Source organism: Sinocyclocheilus rhinocerous, unplaced genomic scaffold (assembly GCF_001515625.1).
Source record: "Sinocyclocheilus rhinocerous isolate Xijiao unplaced genomic scaffold, SAMN03320098_v1.1 scaffold182, whole genome shotgun sequence".
NCBI classification, from domain to species: Eukaryota; Metazoa; Chordata; class Actinopteri; order Cypriniformes; family Cyprinidae; genus Sinocyclocheilus; species Sinocyclocheilus rhinocerous.
The window spans coordinates 87,910-109,657 of NW_015655576.1; the positions used below are offsets into that span (position 1 = coordinate 87,910).

General features: G+C 38.0%; 1 protein-coding gene, 1 long non-coding RNA gene and 1 pseudogene across 3 annotated transcripts; 1 reads left to right on the forward strand and 2 right to left on the reverse strand.

Moving 5' to 3' along the window:
- Nucleotides 1-3,457: 3,457 nt before the first annotated feature.
- On the reverse strand, nt 3,458-10,320 carry LOC107718554 (cytochrome P450 2K1-like). 2 transcript variants are annotated; one of them, XM_016525669.1, is made up of 9 exons: nt 10,038-10,319; nt 9,786-9,948; nt 8,799-8,948; nt 8,555-8,715; nt 7,782-7,961; nt 7,423-7,564; nt 7,152-7,336; nt 6,917-7,058; nt 3,458-4,314 (listed from the first exon to the last, which is right to left on the reverse strand). In XM_016525669.1, the coding sequence occupies exons 1-9, from the start codon at nt 10,239-10,241 to the stop codon at nt 4,127-4,129; spliced, it is 1,515 nt and encodes a 504-aa protein (XP_016381155.1). In that variant the 5' UTR covers nt 10,242-10,319; the 3' UTR covers nt 3,458-4,126. The 2 variants fall into 2 exon arrangements, with proteins under 2 accessions (XP_016381155.1, XP_016381156.1); XM_016525670.1 differs by lacking the exon at nt 3,458-4,314 and adding an exon at nt 4,325-4,417 and having other exon boundaries at nt 10,038-10,320.
- Nucleotides 3,705-19,835, forward strand: LOC107718559 (uncharacterized). Its single transcript, XR_001637430.1, has 3 exons — nt 3,705-3,776; nt 6,535-6,540; nt 19,823-19,835. It is a non-coding gene; the product is annotated as an uncharacterized LOC107718559 (long non-coding RNA).
- Nucleotides 12,168-21,748, reverse strand: LOC107718558 (cytochrome P450 2K1-like; annotated as a pseudogene).

The window sequence follows — 21,748 nt, forward strand, 5'->3', positions numbered from 1 at the left end:
TTACAGACGTATCTGTGCTATTTGGGGTCAGTGGCGGCGCTATGTCGGGGCTTGACGGGGCTATAGCCCCATCAGAAACTTGCTTACCCCCGGCACAGCCCCCCCAAGGATTTCTTAATGATATTCCTGTTTTTTAACTCCCAGTGTCATTTTCATTAACACTGAAAAATAAACATTAAAAAACAAAAAAAAAACAAAACAAAGTGTCTAATTTGTGGCCTATAAACAATTGACATTACGGGGGAGGGGTCAATTAGGCGCGCTTAGGTACAGTACCTGCATGACCATTCATGCAGGTACAACCATAGATATGTATAGGTAGATTCCCCATTCGACTGTGCCAAGCACGTTACGCGTCCGCCATCTTTAACGGTCAACTTGACGTCATTCACCATAATAATCAATGAATATTCGAGAAAAAAAAAAAAAAGATGTCACAATCCTGCACAGCCGATGGTTGTAAAAACTGCCGGGATTTAAATTCCCGAAGAAATGGGATAACCTTTCACAGGTTACTGTTATGGTGAATGACATCAAGTTGACCCTTCGAATATGGCGGACGGCTTAAGTATAGCGGCCCATAGAAACAGTGCTAATGAGGAATCTACGTATACATATCTATGGGTACAACAATGTGCATAATGTTATTGTTTACACGGTCGTCAAGGATACGCAGAGTTACAAACATTAGCGACTGTTTCTATGGGCCGCTATAGGCAAGCCTTCCGCCATTCGAAGGGTCAACTTGACGTCATTCACCATAACAGTAACATAAGTTACCAATGTTTCAAAACTTGTAATATTGAGTTAATACATTTAAAAACATAAACACATTCTCACCTGTGAAAGGTTATCCCGTTTCTTCGGGAATTTAAATCCCGGAGGTTTTTACAACCTTCGGCTGTGCAGGATTGTGGCATTTTCGAATATTCATTGATTATTATGGTGAATGACGTCAAGTTGACCGTTAAAGATGGCGGACGTGTATGCGTCTACGTGCTTGGCGCAGTCGAATGGGGCACCTACCTATACATTTCAATGGTTACAAATACGAATGTGGGCAGCCACGCCATCATTTTGGTCCGTTTACTCGCAACCCCGTCTGCAGCGTTTTTGAAAGTCTCCGTTTTCGAGGGTCGAAAACGCCAGAGTAGTCTAAACAACAGGCGTAACCATGGCAAAAGTTATGCGTTATAAAATGAAAATGAAATCAAATGAAATTTTTTCATTTAAAAACGGCATTTAAAATGAAAACGATCCTCGTCTACACTTGCGTTTTCACTGCGTTTCAGAAACGATCGCCGTCCACACTACACAAATGAAAACGCATGTCACATGACCATTCATGCAGGTACAACAATGAGCATGATGTTATTGTTTACATGGTTGTCAAAGATACGCAGAGCGAATGTTGGCAGCCATGCCATCGTTTTCAAAAGTCTCCGTTTTGGTCCGTTTACACTGAAACGCAAGTCCGGAGTTTTCAAACTAAAACGGGGTCTGCAGCGTTTTCGGAAGTCTCCGTTTTCGAGGGTCAAAAACTCCAGAGTAGTCTAAACGACAGGCGTAACCGTAGCAACAGTTATGCATTTTAAAACGAAAACGCACTTGTGTAAACGTAGCCTCAGTCTGAAGTTCAGGATGGAGAGGATCTGTCATCACACAGAGTAGCAACTCTTAAAAAATGACTTATGTGGAAATAGTTTTATGAATTGTCAGCAGACTCAGCACTTTATCTATTGTAAAAAAAAAATGTTAGAATTTACAATGAAAATCAAAAAAATGAGTAAATAGATATGTGTAAAAACATTAATAAATAAATAAAAATAAAATAAATTATAACAAAAGAAAAAATCTTTCTCTCTTTTCTATGTGCGTTCATAAATTGTATTAATATGTAAGTGTCATATTTGGCAGTTGGCATTAGAAGTTATAGGCTATTACTAATAACAGTGGCATATGAGAAGTTTAATACCACAGAAAAAAATTTAAAATATGCCTTTTTCGAAGCTTCTGTATATTAAAAAAAACACAAGGTGGCTGAATTCGCATGCTTATATAGCTGAAGCTTAAGCATTCATTACTTTCTCTCAATTTAATTCGTTTTTTAGCACTCCCTCTGAACTGTTAAGCCCTCCCTTAGCACCCCCAACAAAATAATCCTGGAGCCGCACTGTCTGGGGTACATCTGCAAGATGTCTGTTAAAGATCACTTCATCTGGAAAGCATCTGCTGTATACAAACATTTGATAGACGTCTGTAAGATGTCAGTTTTACATACATCTAAATCATAAACATCTTAAAGATATTTTCTAAACGTCTATTTGACATCTAATAGGAAACGTCCTATAGACGTATTGCAGATGAGCAAACACTCTAAAAAGTACTTCTTGCATGTCTCCGTGATGTACGTGTGCTATCAGGGAATTGATCATAGTGGAGCCCTGTGCGGGACTTAATCCCGCTCCCGCTGAATTTCTGACCATTACCGCCCGCTCCCACAAACATTCTAATATTGCATATAATTTTCGCGCTTCAGGGAGCCGCTATCAATATGAGGGGTATTAAAATCGCCTTTGAATGAGCGCTCGCTGTTCACTTTCACTTTCGATTTCGTGATCACGCACACTCTGTGTAAAAGGAGCACATCTTACAAGATCAGATATTTATCAATGAGCTCAAGATCTGTTGAGCAGCAAATCCTCTAATTTTGTCAGTCATCTCTCCTTACTCTCCACCCGTGACCAGTCAAATCTGACTCCTGCAGCTCGTGTATGGATGCAGGGTTGTCAAGTCCGCGTTTTTTTCCACGGAATTGGGCTGCTTTTAAACAGTTGCCAACTGTTGGTTGATTAAAGGTTAAAGGTTTGAAATATTGCATAAATTACATTTGACTGTATTGAAACATTTTGCATTATACGCATGATTAAACTACTAGATGTGAAGTTTTGTGAAGGAGGGCCACTATAGGAAGCCTTTGAGCTGTGTTATGATCAATGTACATATCTGTGATGGTAAAATATGTATTTTAGGTATGGAAATGACAACGGCTATTTAGAGTTTTGATATTTGGGATATGGTCAATGCGCTACTTTGGGCTGTTTTTGACTGGCATGGGCTAGTTTTGTCACGCAGACCTGGCAAACATGGCTGTATGAGCAGAGCAGACGCTTTCAGTTTAGTGTAGGGTAGCCTATGTTTTGCAGCTGAACTGATTTCTATTTCTATAAAAAAGAAAAATGACAGTAGGGGCAGTGCCGCGGTGGCTAATGTAATCGGTGTACGACAAACATCTGTTTATGTGTACTCCATCATTCTTGGTATGGGGCCAATAATGATGGAGGTACTCAGGATGGCGGGACCCTACATTTTTTTGACAGCCCATTCCCGCCGCTCCCGCGAGATTTTCCATCCCAGTGTAACCCTTTAATTCATATAGCCAACAACAAAAACAATGTTTGCCAAAAATCATAATTTATTTGTGAAGTGAAATGCGTGAGTTTTAAAATTCCATAATGTGAGGATAAAGCAGCAAACTACAATTTACACTACAACAACAGTGAATAAATTAATGGACAGATGTCAAATAATGCAAACAATTATCAACAAAGAGGTCCAGCAAGATAATATTTCAAAAAAGTAAATAATTTGTTATTCTTTCATAAAATTCTGTTTTGTTTATTCTAAAAAGCTGCTTGCTGACTGTATAAAAGTCATAATTATGGCATAAAAAGTCGAAATTATTCATAATAATGACATAAGTCATAATAATATCTGTGAAAGAGCGCTTCGCGAGTGGTCGCTTTTGCGCTCAATCTAGATCCAAATTATAACAGGTTTTTATTTCCCAAAACAAACAGTAACAACATTCAATGAATTATAATCTAGGAAATAGCCTCAAAATGTTGTTCCTATTGACATATCAACCTTTAATTTATCTGAGGAGTTTTACAAAAATTCAGAAGTGGTTGCAACCATGGTTTCACACTTTTGCTTATATTATTTACATATATACATTTACTCTGATGTGCAGAAATCTTCCAACTCATACTGAAACAAACTGAGATGTTTGGTTTCTTTTTCTTTTCTTTTCTTTTTTTTAAAGGACTGCTGATATTTTCTTCATTCAGGAGCGTCTGATCGCACACAGCTTGTGTGGAGACGGATTCAACGTTATTCCTACTATTCCTTTGAGATCCAGCTCATCTCCAGACACTCCAGGTGGAGTCGTGAAGCGGTAGCTCTGAAGGAGGGAAGTGAAGAACAGGAAGAGCTCCATCCTGGCCAAACTCTCTCCAAGACAAACTCTGCGTCCTGTGTGAGAGAGAGGGCAGTTGAATGGTCTGTTGGGTTTGAAATGCTGTCTATTTAGGCAGCACAGGTTGTGGAACACAGCTAATGGGAGCTGCATGGCGCTCTGTAACAAAAACAAAACGCCTCAGCGGTCGTCAATGTCAAAATGATTTAAGTAGCCAAACAAATCAAAGAAGCTGGGGCTTCACTCTTCACAGAAGCCGAGGGTGAACTCCAGCGCGACGCATAAGGTGAAAAAGAGACGTAGCCTAAGTAGATAATCATTTGACAACTATTTTGCGACAGAAAGACGAGTAGTTTCATCACTTCATATTGTACAATATAAAGTGATACAAACTACTCGACTTTTTTGTCCAAGTATACCGTTTTGAATCGAAAATATAGTCTATCTTTTAATTAAATGTAATGATTCATGTAATTCATAAGTGAATGTGACAAGAAATATTAACGGAGCTGTATTAAAGGCTCCTAAAAAAGGGACCTTTATTATGAAACAGGAATCGTAGTAATATAAGCAATACTTTTGGATTAAACTATTTTTAGAGTTTAGACCAAAAAAAATGCCGTTTTATAAGAGAAGTCACTGACATTTTGCGACAGGTGGGATACAGCTTATGGCATTTCTCATTCATTCCTATAGTATCTGTAAACGGCGATTGAGTGTAGCACAACTCTGACTGTAATTCAGTGACGTCAAGGCTGTAATGTGATTGGTTATTAAGGCACACGTGATCCAAGTTGACCATTACGCTTTCTCCAATAGTAAGTAATACCAAAGTCCTTTTAAGACAAGTCATGTCACTTGGCGGCCATCTTTGAAACGCCTCTCGGGCATGCAAGTGCAACTCCTATCTCTTTGAATGGGGAAACATCAAATTCTCCAAAACTTCTATAGCAACCGGGGCTTCTGACACTCTGACTTTACCGATTAGCGATTGGCTCTTTCATTCAGAAGGCGGGGCTTCCTGCGATTGAGCGGCCATATTGTGCGTTGCATTTTCCCCCATTCAAAACTATACTAGTGACACGTCTTGGGTATTCTATAGTCTTTGGTAATACAGACCCTCTCTTCCCTATAGTAAGACAATTTCTGGGGCAGCGTAGTTTGCTGAGCAGCCGCTATTCACTGTGTCTGTGTGATCTGTTCGAGCCCCTGGCTGAAATGATGTTAATTTTTAGTTTGTTTGTGGTGATTGCTGCAGATTTAGAGAAGGTGTTAGTCACTGACCACAAAGTAAGCTGATTTTATTTATATTTGTGTCATCGCAACAGCGTTATATGTGTACCATACGAACATGCCCAGACATGTCCTGTAACGATTGTTCTGTATTATCCAGCTCGGTAATATTACTTAAAGGGGTCATATGATGCGATTTCATTTTTTCCTTTCTCTTTAGAGTGTTACAAGCTCTTGGTGCATAAAGAAGATCTGTAAAGTTGCAAAGACTAAAGTCTCAAATCCAAAGAGATATTCTTTATAAAAGTTAAGAGTTAGCCACACCTACCTAAAACGGCTCGTTCGAACACGCCCCCACATACCTACCTCACTATGTGGGAAGATTTGCATAAAGCCCCCAAATGTTCACGCAAAGAAAGAAGACGTAACTTTTATTCTCTCTTTAGTTTATTATCTTTATTGTACTTATTTTTCAGACTATCTACACATTTAACTGTACATCTGTGGCCCTGCTTTTCTCTACCAATACACAATCTAAAGCTCATTATTGGTGTTCTGACCGGCACCCATCCATTACTCATCCATTACCTGATCAGAACCTAACAGTCCAAAAGTCTCTCCAATAAGAGCCGTTTTCGACATATTTAGCATTGGCTACGATTAAAGGTGCCGTCATATTAGCCAAATTTTGTTGGCAAAAAAGGTCCTATAGGTCCCCAATTTGCGTACTTATTCTATGGCATTTTGTAGTATAAATAGTGTGAGTATTGCGTTCGCACTGAAAATTCCAAAAAGAAAAAGTGCATGTTAAATATCTGGAGGATATGCACTTAAATAACTGAAAAACTAAGTGTGGAATGTTGGACACTTCATGCACTCAACTGTTGCAACTTTAATTATGAAACAGAGGAGGAGGAGCTATCAGACTCCGATTATAAATGACAAAATAACCTTATATAATCCATACACTACACGGTTGAGTACATAGTGCAAAAGTAGTGTACAGTGTGTCATTTGGGACACAGCTATTGTCAGTAATGTAGCAATGTGTGAAGAACTGCTTACACAGAAATCACTTTAAAACCAAGCAGATTTCTGTTGGTCAGCGCAGCAAATTTGTGTGAACTTGAACGTGAGCGAAGTCTGCATGGAGAATTTTTTCCGCCCTTATGTGAAACTCATAGAAAATCATGTGGATACCTATTGAAATGACTGGATTTCACCTGCAAAATTTTGCAGAGCCGGAATAAACATTTGGCCAGATTTGTAGTCTGGAGAAGTCAGCACTAGTTGCTGAAAGTCAGAGCCAGTCTGCAGATTTTGGACAGTTGGTTATGTATTTGGACAGCTGGTTGGTAGTGTATGATGGGCACAGCCACATTTATTTTCTTTAGCTTTTATATCTTATGCTGAAGTTTCACTGACCTGCAGAAAAGGGAACGAAAGCATCTCTCTTGACGAATTGGCCCTTCTCATCAAGGAAGTGTTCTGGGTAAAAGCTGTTCGGTTTTGCCCATTCGCTTGGATCCTTCAAAACAGACGTCAGCAGAGGAACTACAGTGGTGCCCTAGAAAATGAAGAGAAAAGACCAAAACTTTGATGTTCAAGATGCACATGGTATCTTCTCTTGGCTTTATATGTATTTATTCTTCTGACTGACCTTCTTGATGAAGTATCCATTGAAGGTAACGTCACAGCTGGTCATATGAGGGAGATTCATGGGCACTATGTTTGCCAGTCTCTGGGTTTCATGAATCACAGCATCTGTATAAGGTAATTTCTTTCTGTCTTCCACCACTGGCTGACGTCCACCGATCACTCTGTCAATCTCCTCCTGAACTCGATCTGCACACAAATGAAAACATTTTTTGTTCCTTTGGACTATTAAATTCAGCATTGAGGAAATACTCTTCATATTACTGTGTTTTTACCCTGTATATGAGGGTATTTAGCCATAAGCATCAGACCCCAGCGCAGAGTCGTTCCTGTGGTGTCGGTACCAGCGATAAACAGATTTGTCACAGACATCATAAGATTCTCCTCATGAAAATATGAGTCCTTCTTGCCGGATATCTGTCAAATGCAATCCACAAAATGAATATTTATTCCCTTTACCACCATAATAAGCTAAAAAAGACTCATTCAAAATGACAAGTGCTTGATTGAATAAACTCAGCGAAACCCAAAATGAAAGAAGACCTTTTCAGATCTTGTGAAAACTGCTAATTTTCATCTGCCACCTGAATATTCCGATCATTACAGTAAAGGGGATCATTGAAAAATTACACACCACATCGTTTTGTTTGCGGATGAGAAACGAGTCGACAAATCCTCTGCGGTCGTGTGGATTCAGAGTCTCCTGAAGTGCCTTGATCAACTTCATCATCTGTTCTCTATTTTGGATAATATTTTTTACAATAATCCTTTTGCTCTTCAGTAATGGACCCAACCACGGAAATGTGTTGTAAAGCTAGAAATGGACAATAGGAGACAAAAGAGATTGTTATCCAGAGATGCACTTTCAAAAGTTTCTGTGATAGATTTGGGTTCATTGTACAAAATGGGCGCCTTGTAAATAATAGATTTGTGACCCTGGAGCACAAAACCAGTCGTAAGTCGCTTGGGTATATTTTTAGCAATAGCCAAAAAATACATTGTATGGCTCAAAATTATCGATTTTTAATTTATGCCAAAAATCATTAGGATATTAAGTAAAGATCATGTTCCATGAAGATATTTTGTAACTTTCCTAACATAAATATATCAAAACTTAATTATTGATTCGCAACATGCATTGCTAAGAACTTCATTTGGACAACTTTAAAGGTGATTTTCTCAGTATTTTTTTTTTTTTTGCACCCTCAGATTCCAGATTTTTAAATAGTTGTATCTCGGCTAAATATTGTCCTAACAAACCATACATCAATGGAAAGCTGATGAGGAAATGATGTATATAGAAAGATGAAAAATTGACCCTTATGACTGGTTTTGTGGTCCAGGGTCACATTTTGTAGTATCTGTGGACAAAATACAGTTTCTGGTTAACATATTGATTATACTCACCCATATAGAAATTGATCCACCAATCCGAACATTTTCATTTGCTCTGTCGACCATTTCAGTGAATTGAGGGTCTGTGTATTCAAATCTGCTGCCGTACACGATAGATGAGATGATGTTTGACACAGCGTAGTTCACAGGCTGTGTCGTGTCGAAGGGTTTCTCTGTGAAGAGGAAACAACAAACCGTCTCTCAATGGATCTTATGAACTAAGAGCATGATTGCATGTGTGTGTCTCAGCTTGTACCTTCAAACTTATCAAACTCTCCTTTCAGATACTGAATTTCCTCTATGATTTTCTCTTCACTTCCTCTCTTGCCCATCCCAAAGTCCCGCAGGTTGCTGAGAGCGAAGCGTCGCATTTCTTTCCAGTTCTCTCCATTGGAAAAGATGATCCCTGATCAACACAAAACCATCAGACTATGAGTCTGCAGCAACACTAGTAGAGAATGATAATGCAATGAGTTCACTATCCTTGCACCTTTATGACATATACAGTGTACCATATACATATACAAAAGCATTGTATGGCAGGCTAATAAATGAATAATCTATTTGCAAATCAATTTATATTACTTTAAATATGTAAAAAAAAAAAAAAAATTTCACTAATTATTGATGGGAACACATTTATATTTCTTGATTAAAGACAGCATTCACGTTCAAGCAAACAGTCCCGTAATAATAGCATTTTTAGGTTTTTCATTGTTACATTGGCTGGTTCCCACCAAATTGTGTATTCATCCTTAAGATGAGCTCATATTATGGCAATTTCACTGAAAATCTAATTCCTTTCAGTAGTCATACACATTTGAGTACATTTCATTAGCCTGGAGAGGCCATGAAGATCTGTGCAAATCAATTTATATTACTTTAAATATGTAAAAAAAAAAAAAATTTTCACTAATTATTGATGGGAACACATTTATATTTCTTGATTAAAGACAGCATTCACTTTCAAGCAAACAGTCCCGTAATAATAGCATTTTTAGGTTTTTCATTGTTACATTGGCTGGTTCCCACCAAATTGTGTATTCATCCTTAAGATGAGCTCATATTATGGCAATTTCACTGAAAATCTAATTCCTTTCAGTAGTCATACACATTTGAGTACATTTCATTAGCCTGGAGAGGCCATGAAGATCTGAAAGCTTGTGCAACATGTTTGTCTTGCGAAATGTCTAGCATTTACAGTTTGCACGTTCATTTGAGGCAGAAAAAAGAAGCATCCTACCATGTTTGTCGTTCATTATCCTGAAACTAGGTGGAATATCCCTGTCGCTGAACTCTTCAGCATGATTCACAAGAGCTTCTTTGACAGTTTTGTATCCAACTAAGACCACAGTTTTTTTGGGACCCAAAAACACTTGGAATATGTTCCCGTAGGTTTTGGAGAGCTGGAGGACGCAGAGAAAGACATTCACAAACAAATCTCAAAATGTTAGGCTACTATTACTGTCTGAATGTGTTCAAGTCAAGTTCTCACCTCAAAAAAGGTGTCAAAGGGTCTCGTGAGGTCAAGGGTCAGCAGGTTCCCCAACAGCGGCACTGGTTTGGGTCCCGGTGGCTCTTTCCCTTCTTTCTGAGATTTGGATCCAGAGGAAAGCAAATACAAAACCAGAAGCATCAGCAAAGCTCCCAGTAATGTACCTGTGCTGGAAAACTGCAGCAGTGACTCGACAACAGACATTTTCTCTCTGAGCTTCTGAGCTCTTGCACTCAATACATTTATAGCCGCTGTGTAAGGGAGGGACCTTGTGTGATCCCAAATAAAAAAGTCCATTAGAGGAAAGGGTTGGTGTGATTACATCAGCATGTATGTGACTCCCTTTGGTGAATCATTAATCTTCTTCAGCCTGTTAAACCGAGACAGAAACATTAATCAAACAATAAGTCAGGTTTAACACAATCACAGACCTATATTATTACACTTAATTATTTCTTTAAGTATTACACGATTAAAACATGATTTTTGGTTTATATATTGACTAATATTGTGATAATGTGTTTATTTGACAGCAAATAATGAGCAATCTGAACTGTGACCCACAGAGATATTGTGACCTATCAAAAATCAAACGACAAACCAGCATAATCTCTTGCCTACCGCCATCTTATTTTGTGCTTGGATGAGCAACACCAATCTTGACACCAATCAAGATATGTTTGACTTTAAATTGCTATTATGAGCCTTTATTACTTTGTTTAGATTGATCAGAAACCCACATTGTAAATGGAGAACATTTGCACACATTTAAACATTATTAAAACTGGAGATTTAAGGCTGGATGTGGTTCGTGATCGGTGGTTGTTGTACAGGAACTGAGCAGAAACCAATCTGAATCTGTTTTGAACAGAATCTGTCACAGCACATGAGAAAGAGAATAAGGACACAGAAGCATCATAAAAGTATCATAAAAGTGATTCATAAACTGTATGTGTGCGAAATGCCAGGCCATTTGAAGCCAAACAATACCTTAAAATAACAGTGACAAATAACATTAAATAAAACGGCATTGTACAATGTTTAATGAAACACTGTTTTAAATATTTTGATATATATTTACATTTAAATAATAAGCTTAGCATTGTATAACTTAATGTCAGTTAACACGATATGATTCCATTCAACTCTTCATTATCTGCGAAACTCACACTGAACTATTGGTGTGTTGTGATCTATTAATCTTGCCCAGGAGACACAATGTTCATGAGTGCATCTCTCACCTTTGTCACTCTTTAACCTGGAGTGACTACAGACCTGCTTTCACAGACCTGATTAGGCAATATAACATTTCATCAGAGGCTTTAGGGTGTAATGTGTCCTCACACTAAGTGGCCCTGTCAATCAAATCAGCTCTCAAAAATGGGTTACAGATCTGTTATGAGGGTGATGATTAACATATACGTTAATAAGAGTGAGTCAAAATATGTCAACCTGGACAGGTTGTGTGACACTCATTCTTAAAAACCATGAACAAAAGTCACCCAATAAGGGGCCATTCATCACCGCCAACAAAAAAAGCAATGTTGCCTTAAAAAACATTTTATTTGTGAGTTAAAACACGCGAGTTTAAAAAAAAAAAAAAAAACTATTTACACCACAACAATAGTGAATGAATTTATGGATAGATGTCAAATAAAGCAAACATAAACATGTTCTAATTATCAGCAGAGACGTCTATAGTATGCTAAATTTTTCAATAAAAGGTAATTGTTAGTCTTAGGTTGCTTACAGACTGTCTGTTATAAAGCTACATTTTAAGAAAGAAAAATATATATATTTTAGTAGAATCACTTTTACACTACGTAAGAAAAAATGCTTTAAAAAGTCAAAATTATGAAAAAATTTGACGGCGCTTTATGCGCATGCTCTGTGAAAGCCAATAGGCGCGGGGGAAGGTTGCTATTTGGCATTATTTAAATAGCCTACAAATTAGAATAAGTTTTTATTTCTCTAAACAATCAGTAACAACATTCTTCATTGATTTATAATCTAGCGGCTAGCCTCAAATTGTTCCACAAAACGTGGCTTCACACACATCGCTTATTATTTACATACATTTCCTCAGAAGAATAGGCAAGTTACCGTAAAACAAGTGCAAAAATCACCCAGATCATACTACATAGAGGTGAGTATTGTTTGTGTTTTCTGATATTTTCTTCATTCAGGAGCGTCTGATCGCACACAGCTTGTGTGGAGACGGATTCAACGTTATTCCTACTATTCCTTTGAGATCCAGCTCATCTCCAGACACTCCAGGTGGAGTCGTGAAGCGGTAGCTCTGAAGGAGAGAAGTGAAGAACAGGAAGAGCTCCATCCTGGCCAAACTCTCTCCAAGACAAACCCTGCGGCCTGAGAGAAGAAAAAATGTGTTTAATTACAATTCAAATGTTTATTTCTTCAAATCACTGGGTGTTTAGATTTGAACGTACCTGCAGAAAAGGGCATGAAAGCATCTCTCTTGATGAACTGGCCCTTCTCATCAAGGAAGTGTTCTGGGTAAAAGCTGTTTGGTTTCTCCCATTCGCTTGGATCCTTCAAAACAGACGTCAGCAGAGGAACTACAGTGGTGCCCTAGAAAATGAAGAGAAAAGACCAAAACTTTGATGTTCAAGATGCACATGGTATCTTTACTAGGCCTTATACATATTAATTCCTCTGACTGACCTTCTTGATGAAGTATCCATTGAAGGTAACATCGCAGCTGGTTATATGTGGTAGACTCAAAGGTACTATGTTGGCCAGTCTTTGAGTTTCATGAATCACAGCATCTGTGTATGGTAATTTCTTTCTGTCTTCCACCACTGGCTGACGTCCACCGATCACTCTGTCAATCTCCTCCTGAACTCGATCTGCACACAAATGCAAACATTTTTTGTTCCTTTGGACTATTAAATTCAGCATTGAGGAAATACTCTTCATATTACTGTGTTTTTACCCTGTATATGAGGGTATTTAGCCATAAGCATCAGACCCCAGCGCAGAGTCGTTCCTGTGGTGTCAGTACCAGCGACAAAGAGATTTCCCACCGTCATGAGGAGATTCTCCTGGTGAAAATATTCCCTCTTGCCCAATTGCTGGCAAGCACAAACCCACAAAAGCACAAAATTATCCTTTTTACTAAAATAATGAGGAAAAATAAATTACAAAGTACTTAATTGATTATAATTCATTCAAAATTCTCAACTAAACTTGTATATGATTCAGTTCAATTATCAAAGCTGCTGATCGCTTTCTACATCCTCCTGTATTTCTATGCCACATGGTACCTGTACCTCTTCGCTCTGTTTGCGGATGAGAAAGGAGTCGACAAACCCTCTGCGGTCGTGTGGATTCAGAGTCTCAAGAAGCCCATTGATCAGATTCGTCATCTGTTGTCTATTTTGCAGCATATTGTGTATAATAATCTTTTTGTTTTTCAGGAATGGACCCAACCATGGAAATGTGTTGTAAAGCTAGAAATGGACAGAAGAGAAACTGATGTTGTCCAGAAATGCACTTTCAGAATGGGGCAGACACTCCAGGTGGAGTCGTGAAGCGGTAGCTCTGAAGGAGAGAAGTGAAGAACAGGAAGAGCTCCATCCTGGCCAAACCCTCTCCAAGACAAACCCTGCGGCCTGAGAGACAGACAGAGAGAGAGAGAGAGAGTAACAACACTAACAACATCAGAATCAATCAGATTACTGCACAAACCAAACAGAATTAAATCACTCATTGGCAAACACAAACACAACAACAGAGTAAAATGCAATGCTATTTGGCCCTAAAGAGAGAGTACAGTATGGCAGAGTATCTGTACACAGTGTCAGATGAGAAACTGAGAAGCACGTTAAATAATACAAATATCCTTTATGTATTTAATCCCGTTTTATTAACTAATTTACTGCTGACCTTCGGTGATCCAATTCAACCATACTAATAAGCACAAATTACACAAGATAAACTAACATTTCTTCTTTTTTTATTTCTGAAGAGTGTTGAACTTTCTTCTTCTGTGTATACTGTACAGATGTGAATTTACATTTCCTTCAGCCTGAGGCTTTTGGTGTGAAAGGGCTTTTACATTTGCCAAAAATAAAACTTTTTATATTAAAAGCAAACGAGCAAGTCCAGCCCAGATTTAAAAAGTAACGCAAAAGTAACATAACACATTACTTTCAATAAAAAGTAACTAAGTAACGTAATTAGTTACTTTTTTAGGAAGTAACGCAATATTGTAATGCATTACTTTTAAAAGTAACTTTCCCCAACACTGACGATAGAAAAGAAAACACTCAATCTGCCCTGATCTGATGTTTCCAGCACATGCAGATTAGCCTATATTATGCCATATTACTGTATTATATTATTAGATGTATATTTTGCTTCTGTAAACCTTTCTAATCCCTTATTTTATTTTAGTTTAGTTTAGTTGTAGTTTACATACATTAGTAATTCATTCTATTATTATTTTTTTTTCTTTCTGTTAATAGGCCTAATTATGAAAAAAAATGCCTGGTTAATCTTAATGACATGAAAATCAAAATTATGACAAAAAAGTTGAAATGATGAGATAAAAAGTCAAAATACTGACAAATATTCATAGTTACAACATTAAAATGTCATTAAAAAATTTGCATTAAGACATAAAAAGTAAATCATGGCATAAAAGTTGTTTTTAAAGTTATATTCCAGCCTTAGGAGTGAATGTGTGCATATATTAAAATAAAATTTGCAAATAGTTCAAATGCATTACTTCATAATAAATTCTATTCTTTATTCTCTTAACTCCCTTTAAATTATTTAACCATTTAATTCTTTAAAATTAAAAAGACCTTCCTTTACTATCTAAAATTGCTTTGACCCCCCCAATGTAGACATGGTTACAGCCTTGAGCTGAAGTTTCACTGACCTGCAGAAAAGGGAACGAAAGCATCTCTCTTGACGAATTGGCCCTTCTCATCAAGGAAGTGTTCTGGGTAAAAGCTGTTTGGTTTTTCCCATTCGCTTGGATCCTTCAAAACAGACATCAGCAGAGGAACTACAGTGGTGCCCTAGAAAATTGAGAAAAAAAGACCAAAATCTTGATGTTCAAGATGTACATGATATCTTCTCTAGGCTTTATATGTGTTTATTCTTCTGACTGACCTTCTTGATGAAGTATTTGAGTTTTGTTAGACGAATATAAAAAGCTTAGTATACCGCGGCAGCGGTCACGGCAGCCCTCGTGTGAAGCTCTCCTCCTGTGAAGACCGAAGAGTGTAAAGACCATCGACTCTACCGTTCGACTCCACCAAGCAGGGACACCGGCAAGGGACATAAGTATCGCTTTTGAATCATTCTCTTTTCTTACTACTTGTTTCCCTTCTGTTTTCAGTTTTTATAACCAATTCTTACTACAAACCCATCGTTTCATCACAATTTCACCATCCAGTTATGTTCATCAACCATAACTCCTTCAAAAACAGCTAGAAATCATTGAGTTGTGATTGATGATAAGCTGAATTTCTCAGACCACATTGTTAAAACTGCCCGGTCCTGCAGATTTGCTTTATTCAACATCAAGAAGATCAGGCCCTTTCTTTCAGAACATGCTTCACAACTCCTTGTTCAAGCTCTTGTTCTGTCCAGGCTGGACTATTGCAATGCTCTCTTGGCAGGTCTTCCAGCCACTTCTATCAAACCTCTAAAATTAATCCAAAATGCCGCTGCAAGATTAATCTTTAATGAGCCGAAAAGAATGCACGTCACACCTCTGTTCATCAATTTGCACTGGCTACCAGTAGCTTCTCGCATAAAATTCAAGGCATTAATGTTTGCCTACAAAACCACCACTGGCTCTGCACCCTTTTAACTAAATTCATTACGAGTTATGTGCCCTCTAGAAGCTTGCGTTCTGCAAGTGAAAGATGCATTATTGTACCATCTCAAAGAGGCACAAAATCACTTTCACTGACTGGGCGTGGTTCAGCGAAGTCTGCAGAGAGGGGCGGAAGACGAGCGGTGAGTAAGTAGGTTAAGTGCAAAATGATGAACACCTGTGTCTGATTTCAGTAATTGGCCTGGAGAAGTGTGTGTTTGTATGTGTATATGTGTGTATTCGGCACATTCGTGATAGAAAAGCAGCACTTTCACGTTATGGCATTACAACTGTGAAATTACAAACAAAAAATACACATTCTGAGACATGTTGTGTGTGTGTATGTGTGTGTGTGTTTGTATGTGTATATGTGTGTATTCGGCACATTCGTGATAGAAAAGCAGCACTTTCACGTTATGGCATTACAACTGAAATTACAAACAAAAAATACACATTCTGAGACATGAACTGAAATGAATTGTGTATTTTATTAACATTAAATCGTCCTCATTTTCACCTCAAAATTTTGGGGAAACCTCCCCTGCCTGCCCCGACAAGCCGCCACTGCACTGTATACATTTACTCAAAAGAGCAAATACTGTAAAAGGAAAAAAAAAAAAAACACCCAAATCATGCTACAACGAGGTGAGATGTTTTGTTTCTGTGTTTTCTGATTTTATTTTCTTCTATCAGGAGCGTCTGATCGCACACAGCTTGTGTGGCGATGGATTCAACGTGACTCCGACTACTCCTTTGAGATCCAGCTCATCTCCAGAAACTCCAGGTGGAGTCGTGAAGCAGTAGCTCTGAAGGAGGGAGGTGAAGAACAGGAAGAGCTCCATCCTGGCCAAACCCTCTCCAAGACACATCCTGCGTCCTGAGAAAGAGAGAGAGGCTGTTGAATTGTCTGTTTAAACTGTTGTCTAGGTAGGCAGCACAATAGGTTTCGGAACAGAGCCAATGGGAGCTGGAGGGCTGCTGCTCTATTGGTTGGTCTGCCTCAGCTCATCAATAGGTACAGTATGTTCAACTTTATGCAGCGCTGCGAAGACTGATCAGTGGCTGACTTGAAGCAGTGCATGCTGGTTAGAGATTTTGTCTGAACTGAGACAGCGGCGACGCTACGTCACTGTGACGTACCGCAAGAGCGATTCGAGAGCTTCTCCAGAGCGGCTGCAGGAGCTCTGATGACGAAAGCTGTTTCACGATTGGCTGAATTCACCACACGACAACAATCGTGTTTCGTGTTTATTCTGACACCTTCAGTTCCACTAATGCTCACAAATCTGTGTTTTTATAACAGTAAAAGCTCTTTTACTGTAGTCGCAAATGTTATATTGAGTCATGTTAATCAAAAAACAATGATAAAAGTGTACATAAGACCCACTTTATTTGAATAGTAAAGGCTTATGTTGAACTTTATTCTTGTACAGATAGCACTGTATTAAGCAGTACATGAAAAGTGTTTCTGTTGTTTCATGAAAACATCTCTGAAACGTCTGTGTATTTGACAAAAATTGCGTTTAATTCACTTCATCTGTGATATAGTATGCAAACACCGCGTGAGAGTCTATACGAGAAAAGTGTCAGACTTTACGTCTCGGCTTTCAATTCCGCTACCCGACTGCAAGCGACAACTCTCGCCGATCGGTCTGTATGAAATTGAACACACCTAATGTCAAAATGATTGAGGTAGCCAATCAAATAAAAGAAGGCGGGTTTGACGAGCGCAAACTCTTTTAACAGCGAAAAAGAAACATAAGCAACTAAAATATTTGTTAATATTTGACGACTTTCATAGTAATGTTAAACAATCGACAGTAATATCCAGTGATTCAAACTTCTAGACCTTTTTGTTCAATTAGGCTGTTTTGAATAGCAAATATACATCTTTTAAGTGATTCATGTATTTCGTAAATTAATGTGATGAGACTAGCATTCCCAATATGCAGAAGTTGGTGCGAGTTGCTGAAAGTCAGAGCCAGAGCCTGTGATAAATTATGTTTGAATGGCTGATTTTAAAGGTAAATTTTAACTTTTTTTCTTAACAGTTTTTTTTTTTGTGTATAGATTTTACATGTATGGAAGGCCATTTCACATAAAAAAAATCACATAATGCTTTGGTCAATCATAATTATGACAAAAGTAATTATTATGCCATAAAAAGTCAGCATTAAGACATAAAAATTCAATTATTCAAAAGTTGTATAGTAGGCTATATTCCAGCATTAAGAGTGAATGTGTGCATATTTTAAAAAATAAAAATATTATTTGCAAGAAGTTCCAAAGCATTACTTTATAATAAACTTCAGTTCTTTTACTGGTTTTCTTTCTTTTTCTTACATTCCTTTAAATAAAAAGACCATTACTATCAAGTATTGCTTTGACCCCCCCCAATGTGGACATGGTTACGGCCTTGTGCTGAAGTTTCACTGACCTGCAGAAAAGGGCATGAAAGCATCTCTCTTGATGAACTGGCCCTTCTCATCAAGGAGTGCCAGCGACAAACAGATTTGTCACAGACATCATAAGATTCTCCTCATGAAATTATGAGTCCTTCTTGCCTGATTGCTGTCAAATTCAATCGACCAAATGCATATTTATACACCAACTGAATTTCCGATTATTACAGTAAAGGGGATCATCGAAAATGTTGAAGGCAAAAAATGACATACCTCGTCGTTCTGTTTGCGGATGAGAAACGAGTCGACAAATCCTCTGCGGTCTTGTGGATTCAGAGTCTCCAGAAGTCCATTGATCAACTTCATCATATGTTGTCTACTTTGCACAATATTGTTTACAATAATCCTTTTGTTTTTTAGGATTGGACCCAACCACGGAAATATATTATAAATCTAGAAATGCACATTCAGAGACACAAGAAAGACTAGGTGACATGTTCTCCAGAGATGCACTTTTTTCATTTACTACATTCCATAGTATAATCATACTTTAAATATTGTACTTTTTTTAATCACACTACATTTCATCAAAACATATTGTTTCTTGTTATTTGAAGCTGAAGAAATCAAGACCCGCTCTGAGAAGCGATGTCTTCATGTATAAGCTTATTCTTTTCTGCTCGCAATTTCCAATTCATTCACTAATCAGACTGATCCACTTGCAGCTGTTCTCAAGTCAATCACCTTTTGATTCAGTGATCCGTTCAAAGCAATCCAGTAAACATTTCACTGAACTGTTTCATGTCTGAATGAGGCAAGAACTTGGATATTCTTGGAGCTTGAGTGCGCACATGTGACTGATGGCGTGAAAAGTATGTTACTAATGGCAAATTTTTGCATTAATTATTGTAAATGAAAATCATATTTAGGTCATTATTTGTGAACTAAATCAGCTGTAAAAGGATGAGTTGTTTAAGCCCATTATCTGGCATTTGTGTGTCACTGACTGTTTGTAATGGACTACTGTAGGTAAAAACTATAAATCTTTGCAAATTAATGCATGCATCTTCCCAGCTGCAGTAGTTTCAAATTCTATAAAACTAGTATGTTTGCATAGCGTTCCTCTTGCCTAGTGTGATGTTTGTGCATTGTATTTTTATACTATTTGTCATCACATATTTACACACAATTTGTTTTTCCTTATTTTTAAAATAATGGGGTATATTTAGCTATTTATTGTACACTTTAATTATTAGTACATTTAAATTGATATTGTAGTTTCAAGAGTAGTAATGGTGTATGACATGTTTTGGTAATGAAATAATTTTTTTGCTTATTTGCAGATCAGTACATAATAAAAGTCTGCACAAATCTTATTGACTTATTTTAGTGGAGTTATTTTTTTTAAGGGTAATCTGTATTTTTACTCATGTACTTGATTTGAGTACTTCATCCAACACTACAAAACATGTCCACATGTCCATTAATAGATTTTGTAATGCCTGTCGGTAGTTGACAAACTATAGACCAATGTCAGCATATAAAGCATACATACCATCATAGAAGTCGTTCCAGTGAGGTGAACGTTCTCATTTGCTCTGTCGACCATTTCAGTGAATCGAGGGTCTGTGTATTCAAATCTGCTGCCGTACACGATAGATGAGATGATGTTTGACACAGCGTAGTTCACCGGCTGTGTCGTGTCGAAGGGTTTCTCTGTGAAGAGGAAAAAACAAACTGTCTCTCAATGGATCTTATAAACTAAGAGCATGATTGCATGTGCGTGTCTCGGCTTGTACCTTCAAACTTATCAAACTCTCCTTTCAGATACTGAATTTCCTCTATGATTTTCTCTTCACTTCCTCTCTTGCCCATCCCAGTATTTTCTTGTCATTTATTAAAAGAAGGTACACCGCCATCTTGTGCCGACTAAACTGACTTGAACGCACCTGACGTCGTAATTACGACTTGTCAACTCATAAGTACGAACGTCGCAGGAGGACTTGAACGCAGCATAAGAGCATGTTTGCATGTGTGTGTCTCGGCTTGTACCTTCAAACTTATCAAACTCTCCTTTCAGATACTGAATTTCCTCTATGATTTTCTCTTCACTTCCTCTCTTGCCCATCCCAAAGTCCCGCAGGTTGCTGAGAGCGAAGCGTCGCATTTCTTTCCAGTTCTCTCCATTGGAAAAGATGATCCCTGATCAACACAAAACCATCTTAGAATCCCAGCAACACTAGTAGAGAATGATTACGCAGACATACTGGCAAACAAAAATGTAAAAGAAATAAAAAGTTCTACCTACATATACTCACTTAAGACATGCACAATTTCAAGCTAACAGTCCGATAGTTAAATGCATTTTTGGTTTTTCATTGTTAAATTGGCTGGTTCCCACCCAATTTTGTACGAATCCTTATAACGACTTCATATTTGTGACAAATTTATTTCATGTAGTTAAACCCATTTGAGTAAATTTTGACTCAGAGAGGCCATGAAGATTTGAAAGCTTGTGCAACATCTTTGTTTTATGAAATACCTAGCAGTTTGTTATGCTGGGATGAGGTGAGGCAGATCCAAACGCAAGTAGTTTTTGACAAAACAAGAAAACAAACACGGGTAATTAACAAAGGAACAATGAGCAAGAGCAGGAGCTAGACCAGAAATCCAATACAGGAGCATCAACAGGGAAACAACAAACAAGTGCTGAAACACAGGGGTATATATACTGAGCTGAACTAATGAGTAACTATGGAAACTAACAAGCAGATGGTGTGGTCCAATGAGTGTCCGTGGCAACAAACAAGGGAACAGATTAGCAGGGAAACATGAGGGGAACAAGGCTACAATGAAGACACAGAGACACAAGAAACAGACAGGGATCGTGACACATTTACAGTTTGCACGTTCATTTGAGGCAGAAAAAAGAAGCATCCTACCATGTTTGTCGTTCATTATCCTGAAACTAGGTGCAATATCCCTGTCGCCGAACTCTTCAGCATGATTCACAAGAGCTTCTTTGACGGTTTTGTATCCAACTAAGATCACAGTTTTTTTGGGACCCAAAAACACTTGGAATATGTTCCCGTAGGTTTTGGAGAGCTGGAGGACACAGAGAAAGACATTCACAAACAAATCTCAAAATGTTAGGCTACTATTACTGTCTGAATGTGTTCAAGTCAAGTTCTCACCTCAAAAAAGGTGTCAAAGGGTCTCGTGAGGTCAAGGGTCAGCAGGTTCCCCAACAGCGGCAGTGGTTTGGGTCCCGGTGGCTCTTTCCCTTCTTTCTGAGATTTGGATCCAGAGGAAAGCAAATACAAAACCAGAAGCATCAGCAAAGCTCCCAGTAATGTACCTGTGCTGGAAAACTGCAGCAGTGACTCGACAACAGACATTTTCTCTCTGAGCTTCTGAGCTCTTGCACTCAATACATTTATAGCCGCTGTGTA